General features: G+C 31.5%; 1 protein-coding gene across 1 annotated transcript; it reads right to left on the reverse strand.

The window, feature by feature from the left end:
* Positions 1-745: 745 nt before the first annotated feature.
* Positions 746-17092, reverse strand: LOC143071850 (coiled-coil domain-containing protein 112-like). Its single transcript, XM_076246461.1, has 14 exons — positions 17046-17092; positions 15343-15440; positions 15069-15190; positions 12835-12924; positions 8274-8349; positions 7546-7726; positions 7071-7157; positions 6170-6319; positions 5613-5753; positions 5156-5251; positions 4297-4446; positions 3666-3761; positions 1643-1761; positions 746-983 (listed from the first exon to the last, which is right to left on the reverse strand). Exons 1-14 carry the CDS (start codon positions 17058-17060, stop codon positions 953-955), a joined length of 1452 nt encoding a protein of 483 aa, XP_076102576.1. The 5' UTR covers positions 17061-17092; the 3' UTR covers positions 746-952.
* Positions 17093-18164: the final 1072 nt, after the last annotated feature.

Here is an 18164-nt window from a genome sequence, read left to right on the forward strand (position 1 = left end):
ACATCAATTTCCTGAATGAGTTCAGGGTGAAGTAATTTTTCAGTTAATCATGCATGATAGGTTAATAATCATCTTTAACATATGGGTTTGTTGTATGGAGCATAAAATTCTTTCTTATAAGAACTTTACCTCAATTTCACAATCCAGTGGTCAGGTTAAGTTTTTCATTCTGAGGTCAGTATCATTAACATTTCAAAGGGCCAAAACATATATTGTCAAACTGGTCAAAGATAATATTGATGTAAAAAGTCAAATCACAAAAATACTGAACTCCAAAGAAAATCAAAATGGAAAAGTCCCTAATCAAATGGCAAAATCAAAAGCTCAAACACATCAAACGAATGTACAACTGTCATATTCCTGACTTGATACAGACTTTTTCTATTTTTTTAAGTAGAAAATGGTGGATTAATCCTGGTTTAATAGCTGGTAAACCAATACTACTTACAGACCAATGAGTATCAAACTAATCCTCAATAGGTTGATGTTCTTCGACATAAAAATAATCAACTTAAATGAGAAATCTTTACCATTACCATAAATTGTATCAAAATCTGAGGAGAACTGTTAATAATCATGTCATATGTTGCAGACCATACTTTTATCTATAATGTTGTTGTTTTTTTACCAATTGTTACTTGGATGGAGAGTTGTCTCATTGGCACTCATACCACATCTTATACCAATAAACATTAATTTATATAACTCTGCTTCAAGAAAAAGTGGCAATAATGACACACAAATGAAGTGTTTTTTTTTCTTTATTTGACTGGTAATGTATTATGGCTGATTATCACAATCTATGTGTTGTACACGTCCAGCACCTGCATCAGGGGTTGGCTCGTATATCTTGCCTACAACACCACTGACTAGAAAATGAAAGCCCATATTTCTGTGTGCTACAGAACAGGTCCTGATAAGTAACTTCATCCAGAAACCATATGTTTGAGGCTCATGGTCCTTGTCGCCAAGACGGTACAGCTCTATAAAGATAAAAATATAAATATTTCTATAAATTGTATTCATATGCAAAAGTTTCAGTTAATAGACCATAATTACAAGGTATGGCTGAATGATACCAACAGATATCAGGTGTTGTAATGCTAAAACAACTGCATACCAAATATCATTGACTTGTGGTTTGTGGTTCCTTTTAAACAAACATAATAAAAAACTTTATCAGTTTGTGATCCTGTCATTGATGGAAACTTGGCTTCCACAACTTTTATACTGGCTAGACACAAAATAACTCAAAGGGTATAAAAAAAAATCAGAGATTTCAAACATTATCTTTTTGTATAAAACATTTTAAACACCAAATATAAAGCCTGTGCCTCCAATCCCCCTTTTTTAATGAATAAAACCCCATATTTCATGGGAAAGTAAAATCTAAAATTTATAAAATTTTAAAGGAGCTTACATAAATAGATATAAACAATTTGATTAAGTTTCATGCAAATTAGTAAATGCATTATTGAGTAATTGTCAGACAATGTTGATGACGGACAGACAATATCTGCTTGTGAATGTTTATTTTAGGTTAAAGCCATTTTTGGCCTCTACCATCCATGAAAAGTCTTACATTTTTGAGAACCACATATAGTGTAGTAAACTTGGTATTGTTTAATGATTTTATAGATACCTGTGTGGTATGTGTAGTAAAGGTCCAGTCCCAGATGATCCCTTATCTTTGGTCCGTGAAGTCCATCCAGCTGTTGGCTGTAACAGTCTGTTAGGATCTCTACTAACTTCTATTTCAACCTGTAAAATAAAACCTTTTATCAAAACTTAGTATATCTAAAGGAAATACTTTATAGCCGTCTGACTACCTATAAAACTGATTTGCTAATGTTTTTTTAGTGTAAGTACTAAATCATATCAATTATAAATTGATGATTTCTTGTAGACTGTTTTTCATTTTAAACCAAAAATATTCTGTAAAAACAAGTTCAACTTTGCTGCCCACTGACATGAAGTTTCACAAATCGAAACAAAAATCTAAATCCAAGGTTAGATTTAGCATATCAAAGAATCCCAAATATTCAATTTTAGTTGAAATCAAACAAAATTTAATTATGGACCCCGATTTGGACCAACTTGAAAACTGGGCCCATAATAAAAAATCTAAGTACATGTTAAGATTCAGCATATCAATCACCCCAAGAATTCAATTTTTGTCAAAATCAAAATAAGTTTAATTTTTGAACTTTTGGACCTTAATGTAGACCAATTTGAAAACTGAATCAAAATTTAAAAAACTGAATACACCATAGGATGTGGCATATCAAAGAACCACAATAATTCAATTTTTGATGAACTCAAACAAAGTCTAATTTTGGACCCCTTTGGACCTCAATGTGGAGCAATTCAAAAAGGGGACTTAAAATCCAAAAACTTAGTACACGGTTATATTCAGCATATTAAAAAACCCCAAGAATTCAAGAATAAAACCCCATTGAAATTGGTCAAGAAATAAGCAATTTATATGAAGTATTAGACCAGTTTTTGGCCTCTAATTCCTAAACAGTTAGGGCCATAACCCTGAAAATCAATCCCAACCTTCCTTTTTTGGTATGGGACCTTGTGGTACAATTTCAGAAAGATCCATGCACTTGCGCACAAGTTATTATCTGGAAACTAGAAAAATGCTTATTTGGACCCCTTTCTAGGCCCTTAATTCCTGAACTGTTGGGACTATAATCCCCAAAATCAATCCCAACCTTCCTTTTGTGGTTTCAAACCTTGTTTTTAAATTTCATAGAGATCCATTCACTTAAACTGAAGTTACTGTCCATAAACTAAGTGTCTTCCGACGATGACAACGACATGATACCAATAAACGACCACAAATTTTTTTTGTGGTCGTATAAAATGGTTTATACCGCACTCGTTCTATTTGAGCAGTCAAAATGTGTTGACCGTATATTTCTATGTCATATACAGTCACTGACCTGATATCACTTTTCCTCATGAATATTTAAATAGAAATTGTCGAAATTATGTTTAATTATTCATACGACCTCTTCAACCTGTCCTTGTTTTCAATGTAAACAATGATGCGTTTAACGACTCAAACTTGTTTCTTTTGCAATTTTCGGGAAAACATATTTCACTTTTTAATATTTTTTTATTTGCAACCTATAAATCATTATGTTTTATGTTTATTGTTGATATTTTAGTCTGCAACGAATTCGTTCACCATTGATTGCGGTAATGATGTACATTTCATCGTGTTTTATATTTCTCCGTCTGTGTGATATGAGGCCTTTTTAAAGGAGGATTTTTCCCAATATTTAAATTAAAAAAAATAACATTAACACAATAAACAACAATTGAAAATGTTTTTTTTAGATTGCAGTATAAAGACAATAATAGTGCATTGACTTGACATATCAACGATATAAGGATCGGCCCGAAACGGGGAAAATGCTCGGCACAGCCTTGCATTTCCCTGTTTCTAAGCCTCATCCTTATATCGTTGATATGTCAAGTCTCTTGCACTATTATTGTCTATAGAAAAGTATCATGGGATGGGCAAGGGTGAATAAGTATGTCCTCCCCATCTTAGCAGGGGAATTATTAAGTTGTCTGCATTACTTCCATTCCAAACATCAAAAGCTTTCGCACTTCATACAAAATGAACTATGGTCAATTCTTTTACACACCTGTCCTTTGAGCTTTTCTAATCGCTTTTCTTTTTCTTTCTGTTCCTCTTCTTTGGCTTTTTGATTGGCTAGTCTCTGCAGAACAGTCTTCTTATCCTTTAAAACATAGTTAACCATCTATACATTACTAAAATCAATAGCATTGTCAAGTTGAACTCATAAATTTAATAATCAGTAAATACATTCGGTTCACTTGCCAACCTCAACCTTCCCTCCCTTGAGGGGCCTGATGGGTTATTTTTACTCTTCGTGATCGGCACATTTTCGCAATTGTGATCTGTTTTTTCTACAGATTTTTTTTTTTACATTTTCGTGATCTGTGATCATGGAATTTTATTTTCTGTGAATCGTGATTGACAAAAAAATCAATTTGCGAATTGTGATGAGACTGTGCCTGCAATTATGACAGCTCATGGCATTGATTTTTAAGCAACTAGCTGATTGAAAAACAGTATTGCAAAAAATGTTTCAAAAAATATTCATTCAATTTGGTTAGTATTAAAATGAACAGATTAATGAAAAGGTCAAACACTAAAATACAGGATAAACCAAATGGATTATTGATTCATATATGGAATGAGATTTGACCTTTGGTGATCTGATTATATGTTCATAAATACCAGAAACCTACCCTTTCCCTAAATTTAACAAGTTCCCTGGCTGCTATCTCTTTTTGTTGATCCTTCTGAGCCCTTTCCCACACTTCGTCCTCTAATTTACGTAGACTTTCTTCTTCTTTCTTCTGTGTTTTAAATTCTTCTACCCTTTCTCTTGCCTCAATCTGCAAAGATAACAACAATTCACTTAATCTTTTCACCTGGAAAATTTCCTGTAAACTATTTCCAAGCTTAAAATAGTAATAGTTATATCTATAGAATATTCACATGGAATACTTTTTTCATCACCATATTATCATTTTTGTAAGGTTTAACTACTGTCAGCTTCATAAACAGCAACACTAAGATCAACTTAGTTATATAATTTAAGTTTTTCTTTTCTACTAATTGCATATACAAATAAAGTCCTTCCAGTTTGAAAGATGTGAGGATGCTATTGGTTCCTAATAACAAAAAAATTGCCAAAGCTGATTGTTGGACTGACAGTATATCTGTTTTTGTCTTCAAATGAATACCAATGGACAAATCAGAGTATCTTATTTCAACATAACCTAACTAACTAAAATAATCTTATAGACTTCAAATTTCTATGCAGAAAATGAATAGTAATGTCTTATCACTAATCATCACCACTAAAAAGTTCAAGCTCTTGTCATAACAAAAACATGGTCAAAAGTTATTTCTATTTGTATTTTTCAAAAAAATAACGGTAACAATATTTATTTGAGACATCTGACAAATATCGATAAGGATATTTTGATGAATCTCAGTAAAATTTTAACCAATTTGACGCTAACGGTAGCCAAAAATACCGTTTGAAGCCTTACTGTAAAGGGCATTACCACCCTCATATGTGACAGAGCTTATTGCTACCTGTCTTTTTCTTTCTTCCTCTTTTTTCCTGGCTTTCTCTAGTTCTTCTCTTAACTTCCTCTCTTCAGCTTGTGCCCTTTCAAGTTCTTTTTGGACCTTGAATTTAAAGATAAATCTAATACAATATTTATCCACTGATTTATGAAATATGATTTTTTTATAAAGATATTATATTTTAAATGTGTATAACTTAGGCCACAACTATTTTATTGTTTGGTTTACAAATATTGATGTAAGATAAGGGTCAGATTTCTGTGTCATTTAGATCTCTTGTGGAGAGCTGTCTCATCGGTGATAAACCACATCTTCTTTTTTATATTCAAGCAGTAAAGATGTGAAAAAACATGCTGCACATCAATAAGAGTTTACAACCTGCAAAATATTTCTTGGCACATAAATAGATTTTTTAGCAACAGAATCCTTTCTCCGTAAAATATTGAATAAATTTTATACTTACCCTGTATGAATTTAACTGTTTATAACGTTCCCTTTTTTCAGCCTGAATTATTTCCTCTTTCTTTTTCTTCTTTTCCTCTTTCTTTGCTTCCTCGTCTTCCAGTTGTTGATCAACTTTAGATATAACATCATCCTTATCTTCCTGTCAATAGAATTTTATATCATTACAAAAAAGAATGTGTCCATAGTACAAAGATGCCCTACTCACACTATCATTTTCAGTGGACCATGAAATTGGGGTCAAAACACTAATTTGTCATTAAAATAAGAAAGATCATATCATAGAGAACATGTGTAGTAAGTTTCAAGTTTATAGGACTTCCTAATAAACTACCTTGACCAAAATTTAAAACTGAGGCAGAACAGACAGACGGTTGGACGGACAAACAGATGGAGGCACAGACCGAAATACATAATTGCTGAAAATTTTCAATCCCTGAAATAAACATCACGATAGTACCCAGCAACACATTTTTAATAACAGATTTATGTATTAATACATCTTTTAGAGAGCGAAAATTGCTGAAGTCTGGGGGAAAACAACTACAATGTAATAACCTCCTTCTTTTTCCTCCATTTCTTTATACTTTCTTTCTTCTTTTCATTTAATGAGAGATAAGATTGATACCAGTCCTCGTGGTCCCTAATTTCTTCTTCAGTTCTGGTTGGAATGGCTACCAAGGAATGCTGAATGAATATTTCTTTACCCTGGAAAGATACATTTTCTGAAGTCATGAAACAATAACAACAAACTCTACAGGAATCAAATCGGATCTTACTCCTGTTGACAATAAGAGGCATTGCAAGATGGATATTGAATCTAATTAATACTTATATAACCTACATTAAATAGGTTGAATCCCTAAGTAACATAGACAATAAAATGAAAATTATACAAAAAAAAACATGTATTTAGGAAGGAACAATCTACACATGTGCTACAAATGTTAATGAATCAGAATTGATGTTAAATCACTTATACAAATTTCAAAAAGACAAATACATGTCAAAATTTACCAATGATACATAGATTCCATTACTGGTCTGCAACAAATGTGTTACAATATTTCTCCTCTTGAGACAGTTAAATTTTGATATTTAAAGTGTGAGGCTTGCTGAGCTTTTTAAATAATAAAAAAATTAACTGTTAAAAGTAAAGAAATAATGTAATACACAAGTTAAAGTGGTGGAATCTGTTTCTCTAATGATTTTTATCTTTCCTTTTCAAACCTTTGCAGAAATTTGTGTTCTTTATATATGACGTCATCAGGCATGGTTGCCTTTTTTCATGACTTCACAATAGGAAATTCAGGAAAAAATCAAGAAAATTAAACGACATAATTCAATTTCCACTAATCACTTGCTAAGCATAGATATTTCACAAGTGATGAGAAATAATTTTCTGACACCTGTCAGGAAATGTGAAAATAGCACAAAATTAGAGAAATAAATATCTTACGTTATGTCTCTGTCTGAATTTTAAGAATGTCTGATGATCATATTCATCCCAACCTCCTCTTACTCCTCCAGTCTCTTCCAAAAATTTCTAAAAAATTCAAAAATGAAATTTTTACATGATAGTTTCTGCTAAATAAATTCAAGTTTCCGGTATCAGAATTTCTTTTCACCATGTTATTAAAAAAAAATAGTGTATTTAATGTTAAAATATCTTGTTTATTTTAAGACTTAAAATCATGCGAGTATGGTCTTGAGAAACGATGATAGCCCGTCGGAAGGGAACGATAAATGGCTGACCCATGTTAAGAGAGCAATATCTCTTGCTCTTAAAAGACACCCATGTACATTTCGAAAAAGAGCAGCTAATGCTGCTAGAAAGCAGCACTCATACCTGCAAAGTGGAAAAGGATTAATATAAGTTGTAATAGCTTGTTTCCCAATGCACTATACATAACAATATTTAAACTAAGATTAACCTCAAATTGTGCCACTTCCTGTGGTAAGTCTTTAGTTATATCTCTGGCACTGGCTAATGGTTTCTGTTGTGGTTTCTTGGAAACAACTGGTTCTGACAATTGGTTCCAACTTTCAAATTTTCTCTCCAATGCCTGAATTTCTTGTGCAGTTGTTTTTTCTTCTCTCATCAATTCTTCATATCTGAAAACATACGATTATTTTTGTAAAGAGCTAGGTCTTATTTTCACCCATTAATTTATAATTTATTTTTTAACTGGCTAAGTTATATAGAAAAAGATATTTCTCAATTAAAATTCAAAGTATAACAGCTTCATGTGTTTACTATAAAAGTGTGAAACATTATATCAATTACCTACCTTATCAATTCTTTATTGAAAATTCTTAAAATGTGACACTTCAATGTTGATGGATTTATAGTTTTAATATTTCTATGTTGTATTTTGTGTACTATTGTGTGTCTGTCTTTTTCTTTTTTAAGCCATGACAATGTCAGTTTATTTTGTATGTCAGTTTATTTTGTATATATATTTTTTTGACTGTTCCTCAGGTATCTTTCACCCCTCTTTTGTACAAATTTAAAAATCTATCTGAAACAAAGGTCATCCAAAGTAAATGCTAACAGAATCTGTTACTATATTTATTATACATTTATAAACCCTCAAATCAGATAAAACCTACAGGCATAACTAAGTTTGATGTGTATTATTTAATTAATTAAAGTACATACTGTTTTCTTTGTTGTTCTTTGAATGCATTGATAGTGCCTTCTATTTCTTCCATGGTTATCTTTAACTTTTCAACAACTATAAAATATAACAATCCCTGGAATAAATCTATATAAATAGTAAGACATTAAAGTATTAAAATAATTTGTAGTACAATCATTTTTCCTTCACAAGATCCAAGTACGAATCAATGTTGAAATCATTCATTATACATTTAACAGCCAACAATCATTTTTTCTATATTAAAGATCAGTACAGCACCAAAGAACAGCCTAACTGGTTTTATGATTATTTTTCTATAAGATCAGTACAGCACCAAAGAACAGCCTAACTGGTTTTATGATTATTTTTCTATAAGATCAGTACAGCACCAAAGAACAGCCTAACTGGTTTTATGATTATTTTTCTATAAGATCAGTACAGCACCAAAGAACAGCCTAACTGGTTTTATGATTATTTTTCTATAAGATCAGTACAGCACCAAAGAACAGCCTAACTGGTTTTATGATTATTTTTCTATAAGATCAGTACAGCACCAAAGAACAGCCTAACTGGTTTTATGATTATTTTTCTATAAGATCAGTACAGCACCAAAGAACAGCCTAACTGGTTTTATGATTATTTTTCTATAAGATCAGTACAGCACCAAAGAACAGCCTAACTGGTTTTATGATTATTTTTCTATAAGATCAGTACAGCACCAAAGAACAGCCTAACTGGTTTTATGATTATTTTTCTATAAGATCAGTACAGCACCAAAGAACAGCCTAACTGGTTTTATGATTATTTTTTCTATATTAAGATCAGTACAGCACCAAAGAACAGCCTAACTGGTTTTATGATTATTTTTCTATAAGATCAGTACAGCACCAAAGAACAGCCTAACTGGTTTTATGATTATTTTTCTATATTAAAGATCAGTACAGCACCAAAGAACAGCCTAACTGGTTTTATGATTATTTTTCTATAAGATCAGTACAGCACCAAAGAACAGCCTAACTGGTTTTATGATTATTTTTCTATAAGATCAGTACAGCACCAAAGAACAGCCTAACTGGTTTTATGATTATTTTTCTATAAGATCAGTACAGCACCAAAGAACAGCCTAACTGGTTTTATGATTATTTTTCTATAAGATCAGTACAGCACCAAAGAACAGCCTAACTGGTTTTATGATTATTTTTCTATAAGATCAGTACAGCACCAAAGAACAGCCTAACTGGTTTTATGATTATTTTTCTATAAGATCAGTACAGCACCAAAGAACAGCCTAACTGGTTTTATGATTATTTTTTTTCTATAAGATCAGTACAGCACCAAAGAACAGCCTAACTGGTTTTATGATTATTTTTCTATAAGATCAGTACAGCACCAAAGAACAGCCTAACTGGTTTTATGATTATTTTTCTATAAGATCAGTACAGCACCAAAGAACAGCCTAACTGGTTATATGATTATTTTTCTATAAGATCAGTACAGCACCAAAGAACAGCCTAACTGGTTTTTATATGATTATTTTTCTATAAGATCAGTACAGCACCAAAGAACAGCCTAACTGGTTTTATGATTATTTTTCTATAAGATCAGTACAGCACCAAAGAACAGCCTAACTGGTTTTATGATTATTTTTCTATAAGATCAGTACAGCACCAAAGAACAGCCTAACTGGTTTTATGATTATTTTTCTATAAGATCAGTACAGCACCAAAGAACAGCCTAACTGGTTTTATGATTATTTTTCTATAAGATCAGTACAGCACCAAAGAACAGCCTAACTGGTTATATGATTATTTTTCTATAAGATCAGTACAGCACCAAAGAACAGCCTAACTGGTTTTTATATGATTATTTTTCTATAAGATCAGTACAGCACCAAAGAACAGCCTAACTGGTTTTATGATTATTTTTCTATAAGATCAGTACAGCACCAAAGAACAGCCTAACTGGTTTTATGATTATTTTTCTATAAGATCAGTACAGCACCAAAGAACAGCCTAACTGGTTTTATGATTATTTTTCTATAAGATCAGTACAGCACCAAAGAACAGCCTAACTGGTTTTATGATTATTTTTCTATAAGATCAGTACAGCACCAAAGAACAGCCTAACTGGTTTTATGATTATTTTTCTATAAGATCAGTACAGCACCAAAGAACAGCCTAACTGGTTTTATGATTATTTTTCTATAAGATCAGTACAGCACCAAAGAACAGCCTAACTGGTTTTATGATTATTTTTTTTCTATAAGATCAGTACAGCACCAAAGAACAGCCTAACTGGTTTTATGATTATTTTTCTATAAGATCAGTACAGCACCAAAGAACAGCCTAACTGGTTTTATGATTATTTTTCTATAAGATCAGTACAGCACCAAAGAACAGCCTAACTGGTTATATGATTATTTTTCTATAAGATCAGTACAGCACCAAAGAACAGCCTAACTGGTTTTTATATGATTATTTTTCTATAAGATCAGTACAGCACCAAAGAACAGCCTAACTGGTTTTATGATTATTTTTCTATAAGATCAGTACAGCACCAAAGAACAGCCTAACTGGTTTTATGATTATTTTTCTATAAGATCAGTACAGCACCAAAGAACAGCCTAACTGGTTTTATGATTATTTTTCTATAAGATCAGTACAGCACCAAAGAACAGCCTAACTGGTTTTATGATTATTTTTCTATAAGATCAGTACAGCACCAAAGAACAGCCTAACTGGTTATATGATTATTTTTCTATAAGATCAGTACAGCACCAAAGAACAGCCTAACTGGTTTTTATATGATTATTTTTCTATAAGATCAGTACAGCACCAAAGAACAGCCTAACTGGTTTTATGATTATTTTTCTATAAGATCAGTACAGCACCAAAGAACAGCCTAACTGGTTTTATGATTATTTTTCTATAAGATCAGTACAGCACCAAAGAACAGCCTAACTGGTTTTATGATTATTTTTCTATAAGATCAGTACAGCACCAAAGAACAGCCTAACTGGTTTTATGATTATTTTTCTATAAGATCAGTACAGCACCAAAGAACAGCCTAACTGGTTATATGATTATTTTTCTATAAGATCAGTACAGCACCAAAGAACAGCCTAACTGGTTTTATGATTATTTTTCTATAAGATCAGTACAGCACCAAAGAACAGCCTAACTGGTTTTATGATTATTTTTCTATAAGATCAGTACAGCACCAAAGAACAGCCTAACTGGTTTTATGATTATTTTTCTATAAGATCAGTACAGCACCAAAGAACAGCCTAACTGGTTTTATGATTATTTTTCTATAAGATCAGTACAGCACCAAAGAACAGCCTAACTGGTTATATGATTATTTTTCTATAAGATCAGTACAGCACCAAAGAACAGCCTAACTGGTTTTTATATGATTATTTTTCTATAAGATCAGTACAGCACCAAAGAACAGCCTAACTGGTTTTATGATTATTTTTCTATAAGATCAGTACAGCACCAAAGAACAGCCTAACTGGTTTTATGATTATTTTTCTATAAGATCAGTACAGCACCAAAGAACAACCTAACTGGTTTTATGATTATTTTTCAATTCAGACAAAGTCTAAAACATTAAATTAACACTAGAATCAATATTTCTGAAGAGTAGTCAATGTCTCCTTCCAATTTACTTCAATTTTCCACATCATTTATATTCCCATGTGGTAAAACAACTCTACAAAAATAATTAATCTAGCCTGATTTCTTTTACTACCCAAATGATTCATCCACATGTATTTTCAAACTGGTCCTAACTGATGCTGATGATATAACCTTTCATGTAATGCATACCCACTTAAGTTATACAATTATCAAATGAATTACACAGTGACTTGAATGTTTCTTAACTGCGCTGTACAATACAGGAGGACTGTTGTGAACTATAAAATGATATTTATATATTACTAGAAGTTTTCTTTTATTATAAATGGAGATTCACAGAAAAAAAGATACAGAAAGACAATGATAAACTATTTAAGGAATGACTGTAATATTTTTTCTGTCTATTCGAAATAACATAAAAAATTGGGTGCACACTGAATAACGCGCATAGCGGGTTATGTAACAGTGTGCACCACATTTTTTATGTTATTTCGAATAGACAGAAAAAATATTACAGTCATTTCTTATAATTTAATTCAAAATTCCATTTTAAAGCGTAGAAAACCATGAAAAAACGTTGATGACGTCACGGTCACATGACTAAATTATGTCTATGGGCTCATAACAAAATAACGTCAGCCAATCAGAAGACGCGTTACATCCAAAATTAAATTATATAGCTATGTTCTCCAAGTTGGAAAAAAACCACCATAAAACAGTTGGTTTAAGAGTCATAATAGAGTTATCAACTTATCAAGTTTGGGTTGAATTTCATTAATGGTCTAGAATTGCTAAAGCTTCTTTTAAAGGATTTAAAATATGATTCAGGTAAAACTTGATTAAAGGTAAATAAGATTGCTAGAAATTGTATTATCAATCACATTATGAAAGACAACAATTTTTTTTGTTAATATGGTTCTACTAGTTTGATATTTCTTACATTCAGGGGTAGGCTTGATATCTCTTAGCTCCATATGAAATCTCTTAACCATGTGGCTTATCTTCTCTAACTGTTGCTTCAGTTTTATTTCTGTAAAAACAACAAGAATTGTCATTAAAAATATACATAGCAAATTAATAAACTGTTAAGGAGGCTCGCAGGTATAAGATTTTCAGAAAAAAAATAAACATTTATTTTTCATTACAAATTTTATTAATTACCTTTAGTAGTTGTTACTTTATCATATGGTACAAAAATCATTCCAAAAAATCAATTGGTGTTGGCCCCAGGTGACTTTTGAAATGTAGATATCATTGAAAAAGCTCCAAAATTATCTCCCTTTGGTGAAAAGAATGCCATTTTTTGGCATTAAAATTGAAATATCTTTTTAACTCATCGGTGACCTATTTTTTTTTTATTGTTGTTTTCGAATAAGCTTTACATAAACTAAATAATGGTCAAATTTAAGCGATTTCTGTAATTTGGTTCTTTTTTTATTTCGATATTACTGCTATTTCTCCTAATAGTTCAACATGAAAAAAAGGACATTAACAAAAATGTATGTTTTTTTCGAAGGCAGATTGTGAGCGTAAATGGACGGTGACCCCATTTTTTTATTTCATTTTTCTATTAAGTATAAGATAAAGTTCATTTATAGAAAAATATAGTGAAATCTTATATTAAATAAAAAAAATTGATTTAGACCCGCGAGCCCCCTTAACACAGATATAGATCTGAATTCATATTTCAATAGTAAAATGCAAATGCAGAAATTAAAATAGCAATACTTTAACATGTTAGTTATGCAAAATGTAATGGCCTGACCACTAAGTATAACTGACGATTGGGCTCAAGCAGAAAAGACTATCAGGTGCTGATACTTTAATGAAGAGTCAATCTAACAAATGGTAAAAAGCTAAAAAATAAAAATAAAATACAATTTTACAATGTGTTCAATTAATGTTTTTATAACGAAATGTCAAAGGTAATTGATAGCACAGTCCGTTGAATGCGAGAAAATGTTGTATTTTCAAGAACAGATAAATTCCAGGTATTTTACGGAGAAAAGGTTCAAATATGCAGAACAATTTGAAGGGTTCAAATACAATGATTGATTGTTGGTTGCTTAATGTCCAGTGGCAAATATTTCATGCATATTCAGGACGAGAACAAGTTAACAATAAATACAATAGGTAGGTCTTGTCATAATAGAGGCCATTTGGGATGATAGTCGGGGAAATTTGGACTGCCACTGGAAAATGAGGGTATATTGGATAGGGACAGAAATTTTGCCTTGCAACAGATCACCTACGAACCCCTCAAAGAGTTGTTGCAAGGGTTCTTAACGTGCAAAGAGCGTGGCACTCTCTTTACACGAGGCATCAGATTTAACGTCCCCAATCTGACCGGACATGACTGCGAACTTGATACATCCCGCACAGCCAATGGACGCCCCACTTTTTCAAGCGTTTTACTGCCGGTCGGAAGAAGACCAAGTGACCATATTTCTATTCCCCAGTCACCCTTGGGGGGGGGGGGTTCAGGTTCAAATACAATGTTGTAAAATTAACTCACTCTGTGGTTAGCCACGAAATTGTGTCCAAAATGACGTTTGTCCTTTGAATGTTCTCCAGTACTGGTATGACCTTGCAATTTTCAGTTTTAGATACGTGAGAGAGGGAAAAGTAGCGACGGTACGATGTCTTAACGTTCTTATAAGGTTAAAGATGAATAACCCTCCTAGAGTGGAACACATAAATAGATAAAGAATATAATCAAACGAACTATATAAATTACGGAACGGTGTAACAGAATACAAAATATTCAGTCAATGAGCCATGACTGATGGCTCAGGGCCACACAATCTCCAGGGAAATGAGATGTGCTAATGCCAATTCAACTGCATACCAAAAATTGACCTACTGCTAGTGGTTCCCGGTAAACTGACCTAACTCAAATTAAAAATTCAAACTAAGCAAAAGTTTCAAAAGCAATATATACTGACAGAGGGGCGAGTCAAACAATCTACATGGAAATGAGATGTGCCATTGCTAATAGAACTGCATATCAAATATCATTGACATACCAGTAGTTCCACATAAACTGACCCAATCATAAACTAATACTTTGTTAAATATAGCCGCAGCATCTACTGCCAGAAATAACATACCTATGTCTCACTTTTCAACCCCATCAAGGCAAGATTAAAATTAGTAAATTACAAATGTTCTTACTTTCAGTCTTTTTCTCATCATTGCTCTTTGAATCTATTTCTTCTAGTTGACTAAAGTCTCCCCTAAAATCACATCTTCTACTGTACAAATGAGTTGCCTTCTCTCTTTCTAATGCAGCAATCCTACAAGGAGAGTTCATTGATGTAAAAAAAATGTCATTTTGGTAAAACACAATACCAAACTTCTTTTTTTCAAAAACGATAAGAAATTGATTTTATTTTTTTTATATAAGATTTAAAACACATTGTTAATATCAACATTTAATGATACAAACTGCACATTTAACTTCTGAAGTTCCCTCAAGGTTTCCCCTTTCTTTGCTTGCTCTGTTTTGGATTTCCATGCCAATGTATTTTTTTCTCGATCAGAAATCTGAAAGTTGATTAAAATAATCATCATTTACTTTGTAGATAAAGTATAACAACTGTCTTATAAAATAGCGAAAAACAATCAGCCTTGATCTTTACAATGCTTTAATATGCATTTTTTGAGAGAGAAATAATTCATTTAAAAGACTCTAAATTAATAAAATGATGTGTTTTATCTTATTATGAAGACTTTTTTTTAAAGAAATAGAATGATTTTTTTTATTTAATCTTTCTTAGCCATATAGCTTCAGGGGATATAATTCATAAAAAGTTTTCTTTGAACTAAAAGTAATGATAAAAACAAATAACCCTAAAGTATATGGAGTCCTAGACTAAAAGATGACACAAAGAGCCATGGTTGTCAGGTCAAGTTTTGTGATCTTTAAATATTTGTCTATGTTTTTTTTTATATCTCATGTTCAATAAAAATTTATCAAACCATGAGTTATTTCATCTCTTAGTAAAAGTCAAATTAACCTTTATTGTTGCACCAAGTTAATCTTTGTGAACAGGAATCTGATGTACAGTAGTTGTTGTTTGTTTATGTAATTTATACTTGTTTCTCGTTTCTTGTTTTTTTTTATATAGATTAGACCTTGGTTTTCCTGTTTGAATGGTTTTACACTAGTAATTTGGGGGCCTTTTATACCTTGTTGTTTGGTGTAAGCCAAGGCTCCATGTTGAAGGCCGTACATTGACCTATAATGGTTTACTTTTATAAATTGTTATTTGGATGGAGAGTTGTCTCCTTGGCAATCATACCACATCTTCCTATATCTATGTATAAGAATAGGTGTTGATGACATAATAACTATACTATACAGCATAGCATGTACATATATATAAGGCACAGTGTGCACCATAATTCAGTTACCTTGTTTTGTAACCCCCATTAACACTATATTCAGGTGCACATTTTGTGTCATATATCAAAGCATGTACACAAGGAAATTAACGGGAAAGCCCGAAGGGCTTGATTTGAAAGTTGTCAATTTAAAACATGATTTGCCTTAAAACTTCTCCAGATGTCCAAGTTTGTCCTTACTCAGAGTAAATTTTTAAGGTGAAAATGCAGCCATTTAAGCCAAAAGGTCCACATGAACCATATCAAAATAATTTAATTTTGGATGTAACGCGTCTTCTGATTGGCTGACGTTATTTTGTTATTAGCTCATAGACATAATTTTGTCATGTGACCGTGACGTCATCAATGTTTTTTCATGGTTTTCTACGGTTTAAATGGAATTTAGAATTATATTATAAGAAATGACTGTATAAATATTTTTTCTGTCTATTTGAAATAACATAAAAAATGTGGTGCACACTGTTAAATAACCCGCTAAGCGCGTTATTCAGTGTGCACCATATTTTTTATGTTATTTCGAATAGATAGAAAAAATATTACAGTCATTCCTTAAATGTACAAAATAAGTTTGATAAAAAAAAAGTTATTTTTCTTTTTTTTCATTTATCATTATGGACATGAGTAAAGCTCTGCTGCTTTAGAATCTAACAATAAGCCATGATTTGTTTTCATCAAACAGTTATAAATGGCAGTACATAAGCCTAAGCAAATTAAACAAATTTTAACATATTTTAACTTGGATACCTGTTTTTCCGCCATTGATAAACAAAGGGTGTGTTCAGATAACGATCTATGGGTGATTTGAGTTATTGTCATTTCGGGAGTAGGACATGTCGCCTCTCATTTTCTCGCCACCTATTTTCACCCACCCTCCCTTTCTACACTGAATAAGATTTCAGCACTGATTTTTTTTTTCAATCATACCAATTAATGAAAAAATTAGACACTGATGATTTGATCAAATTTATTTGAAATTAACTTGTAATAAAAAAAAAAAAAAAATCGTGACTAAAATTATTTTTGTATAAATGACTAGTTATTTAAAATCTTTGACTAGTTAGCTTATTCCATTTCTGCATCCTATTGGTAATTAAATGACAGTTGACAATCAACGAATGTAATTGATACTATTGTGTCAAGTCTCGTCAATATGTTATGTTCAAGATTAAAAAATAGTTGCACATATAAAAGAGGGACGAAAGATACCAGATATATCATACCAGAGGGACAGTCAAACTCATAAATCGAAAATAAACTGACAACTCCTTGGCTAAAAATGAAAAAAGACAAACAGACAAACAATAGTACAAATGACACAACATAGAAAACTAAAGAATAAGCAACACAAACCCCAAAGTTTCACTCTCAGGTATATATTTATATATTTGTAATTAATTTCAATAATATTCTTTAATTGCTCTCATTTTTATTTGTCACTCATCAGCAATAGTGGTGTTACTATTTCTGGCTATTCGATCTCTCGTATGTGGATCTAATTCAAATTCAATATATAGTTGATCATGGACATAATTTTATGTTAGTTATTCATCCTTGGTATAGTACAAATGCTTGGTTTGATATATATGATTGATATACAATAAATGTGGTGGTAAAAAAAATCAAAGTACTTGGTGTTGTGGACGGATCGACTTGGGCCGGATCGACCCGAAAGCTTGTGTATCCACTTTATAAATGTAAGGTAATTCTAGATGGTTATCCAAACGCATTCTTAAATAATTTTTTCCATTAAACTTTGCGAATTCAAACAAAAGACGATTGTCAATATATATATTTATATATATAAAACTCAAAATCTTATTTAAAATAACTTTTTGGCTTAGTTATTGAAAAAAGATTATTATT

This window comes from Mytilus galloprovincialis, chromosome 4 (assembly GCF_965363235.1).
Source record: "Mytilus galloprovincialis chromosome 4, xbMytGall1.hap1.1, whole genome shotgun sequence".
Classification (NCBI taxonomy): Eukaryota; Metazoa; Mollusca; class Bivalvia; order Mytilida; family Mytilidae; genus Mytilus; species Mytilus galloprovincialis.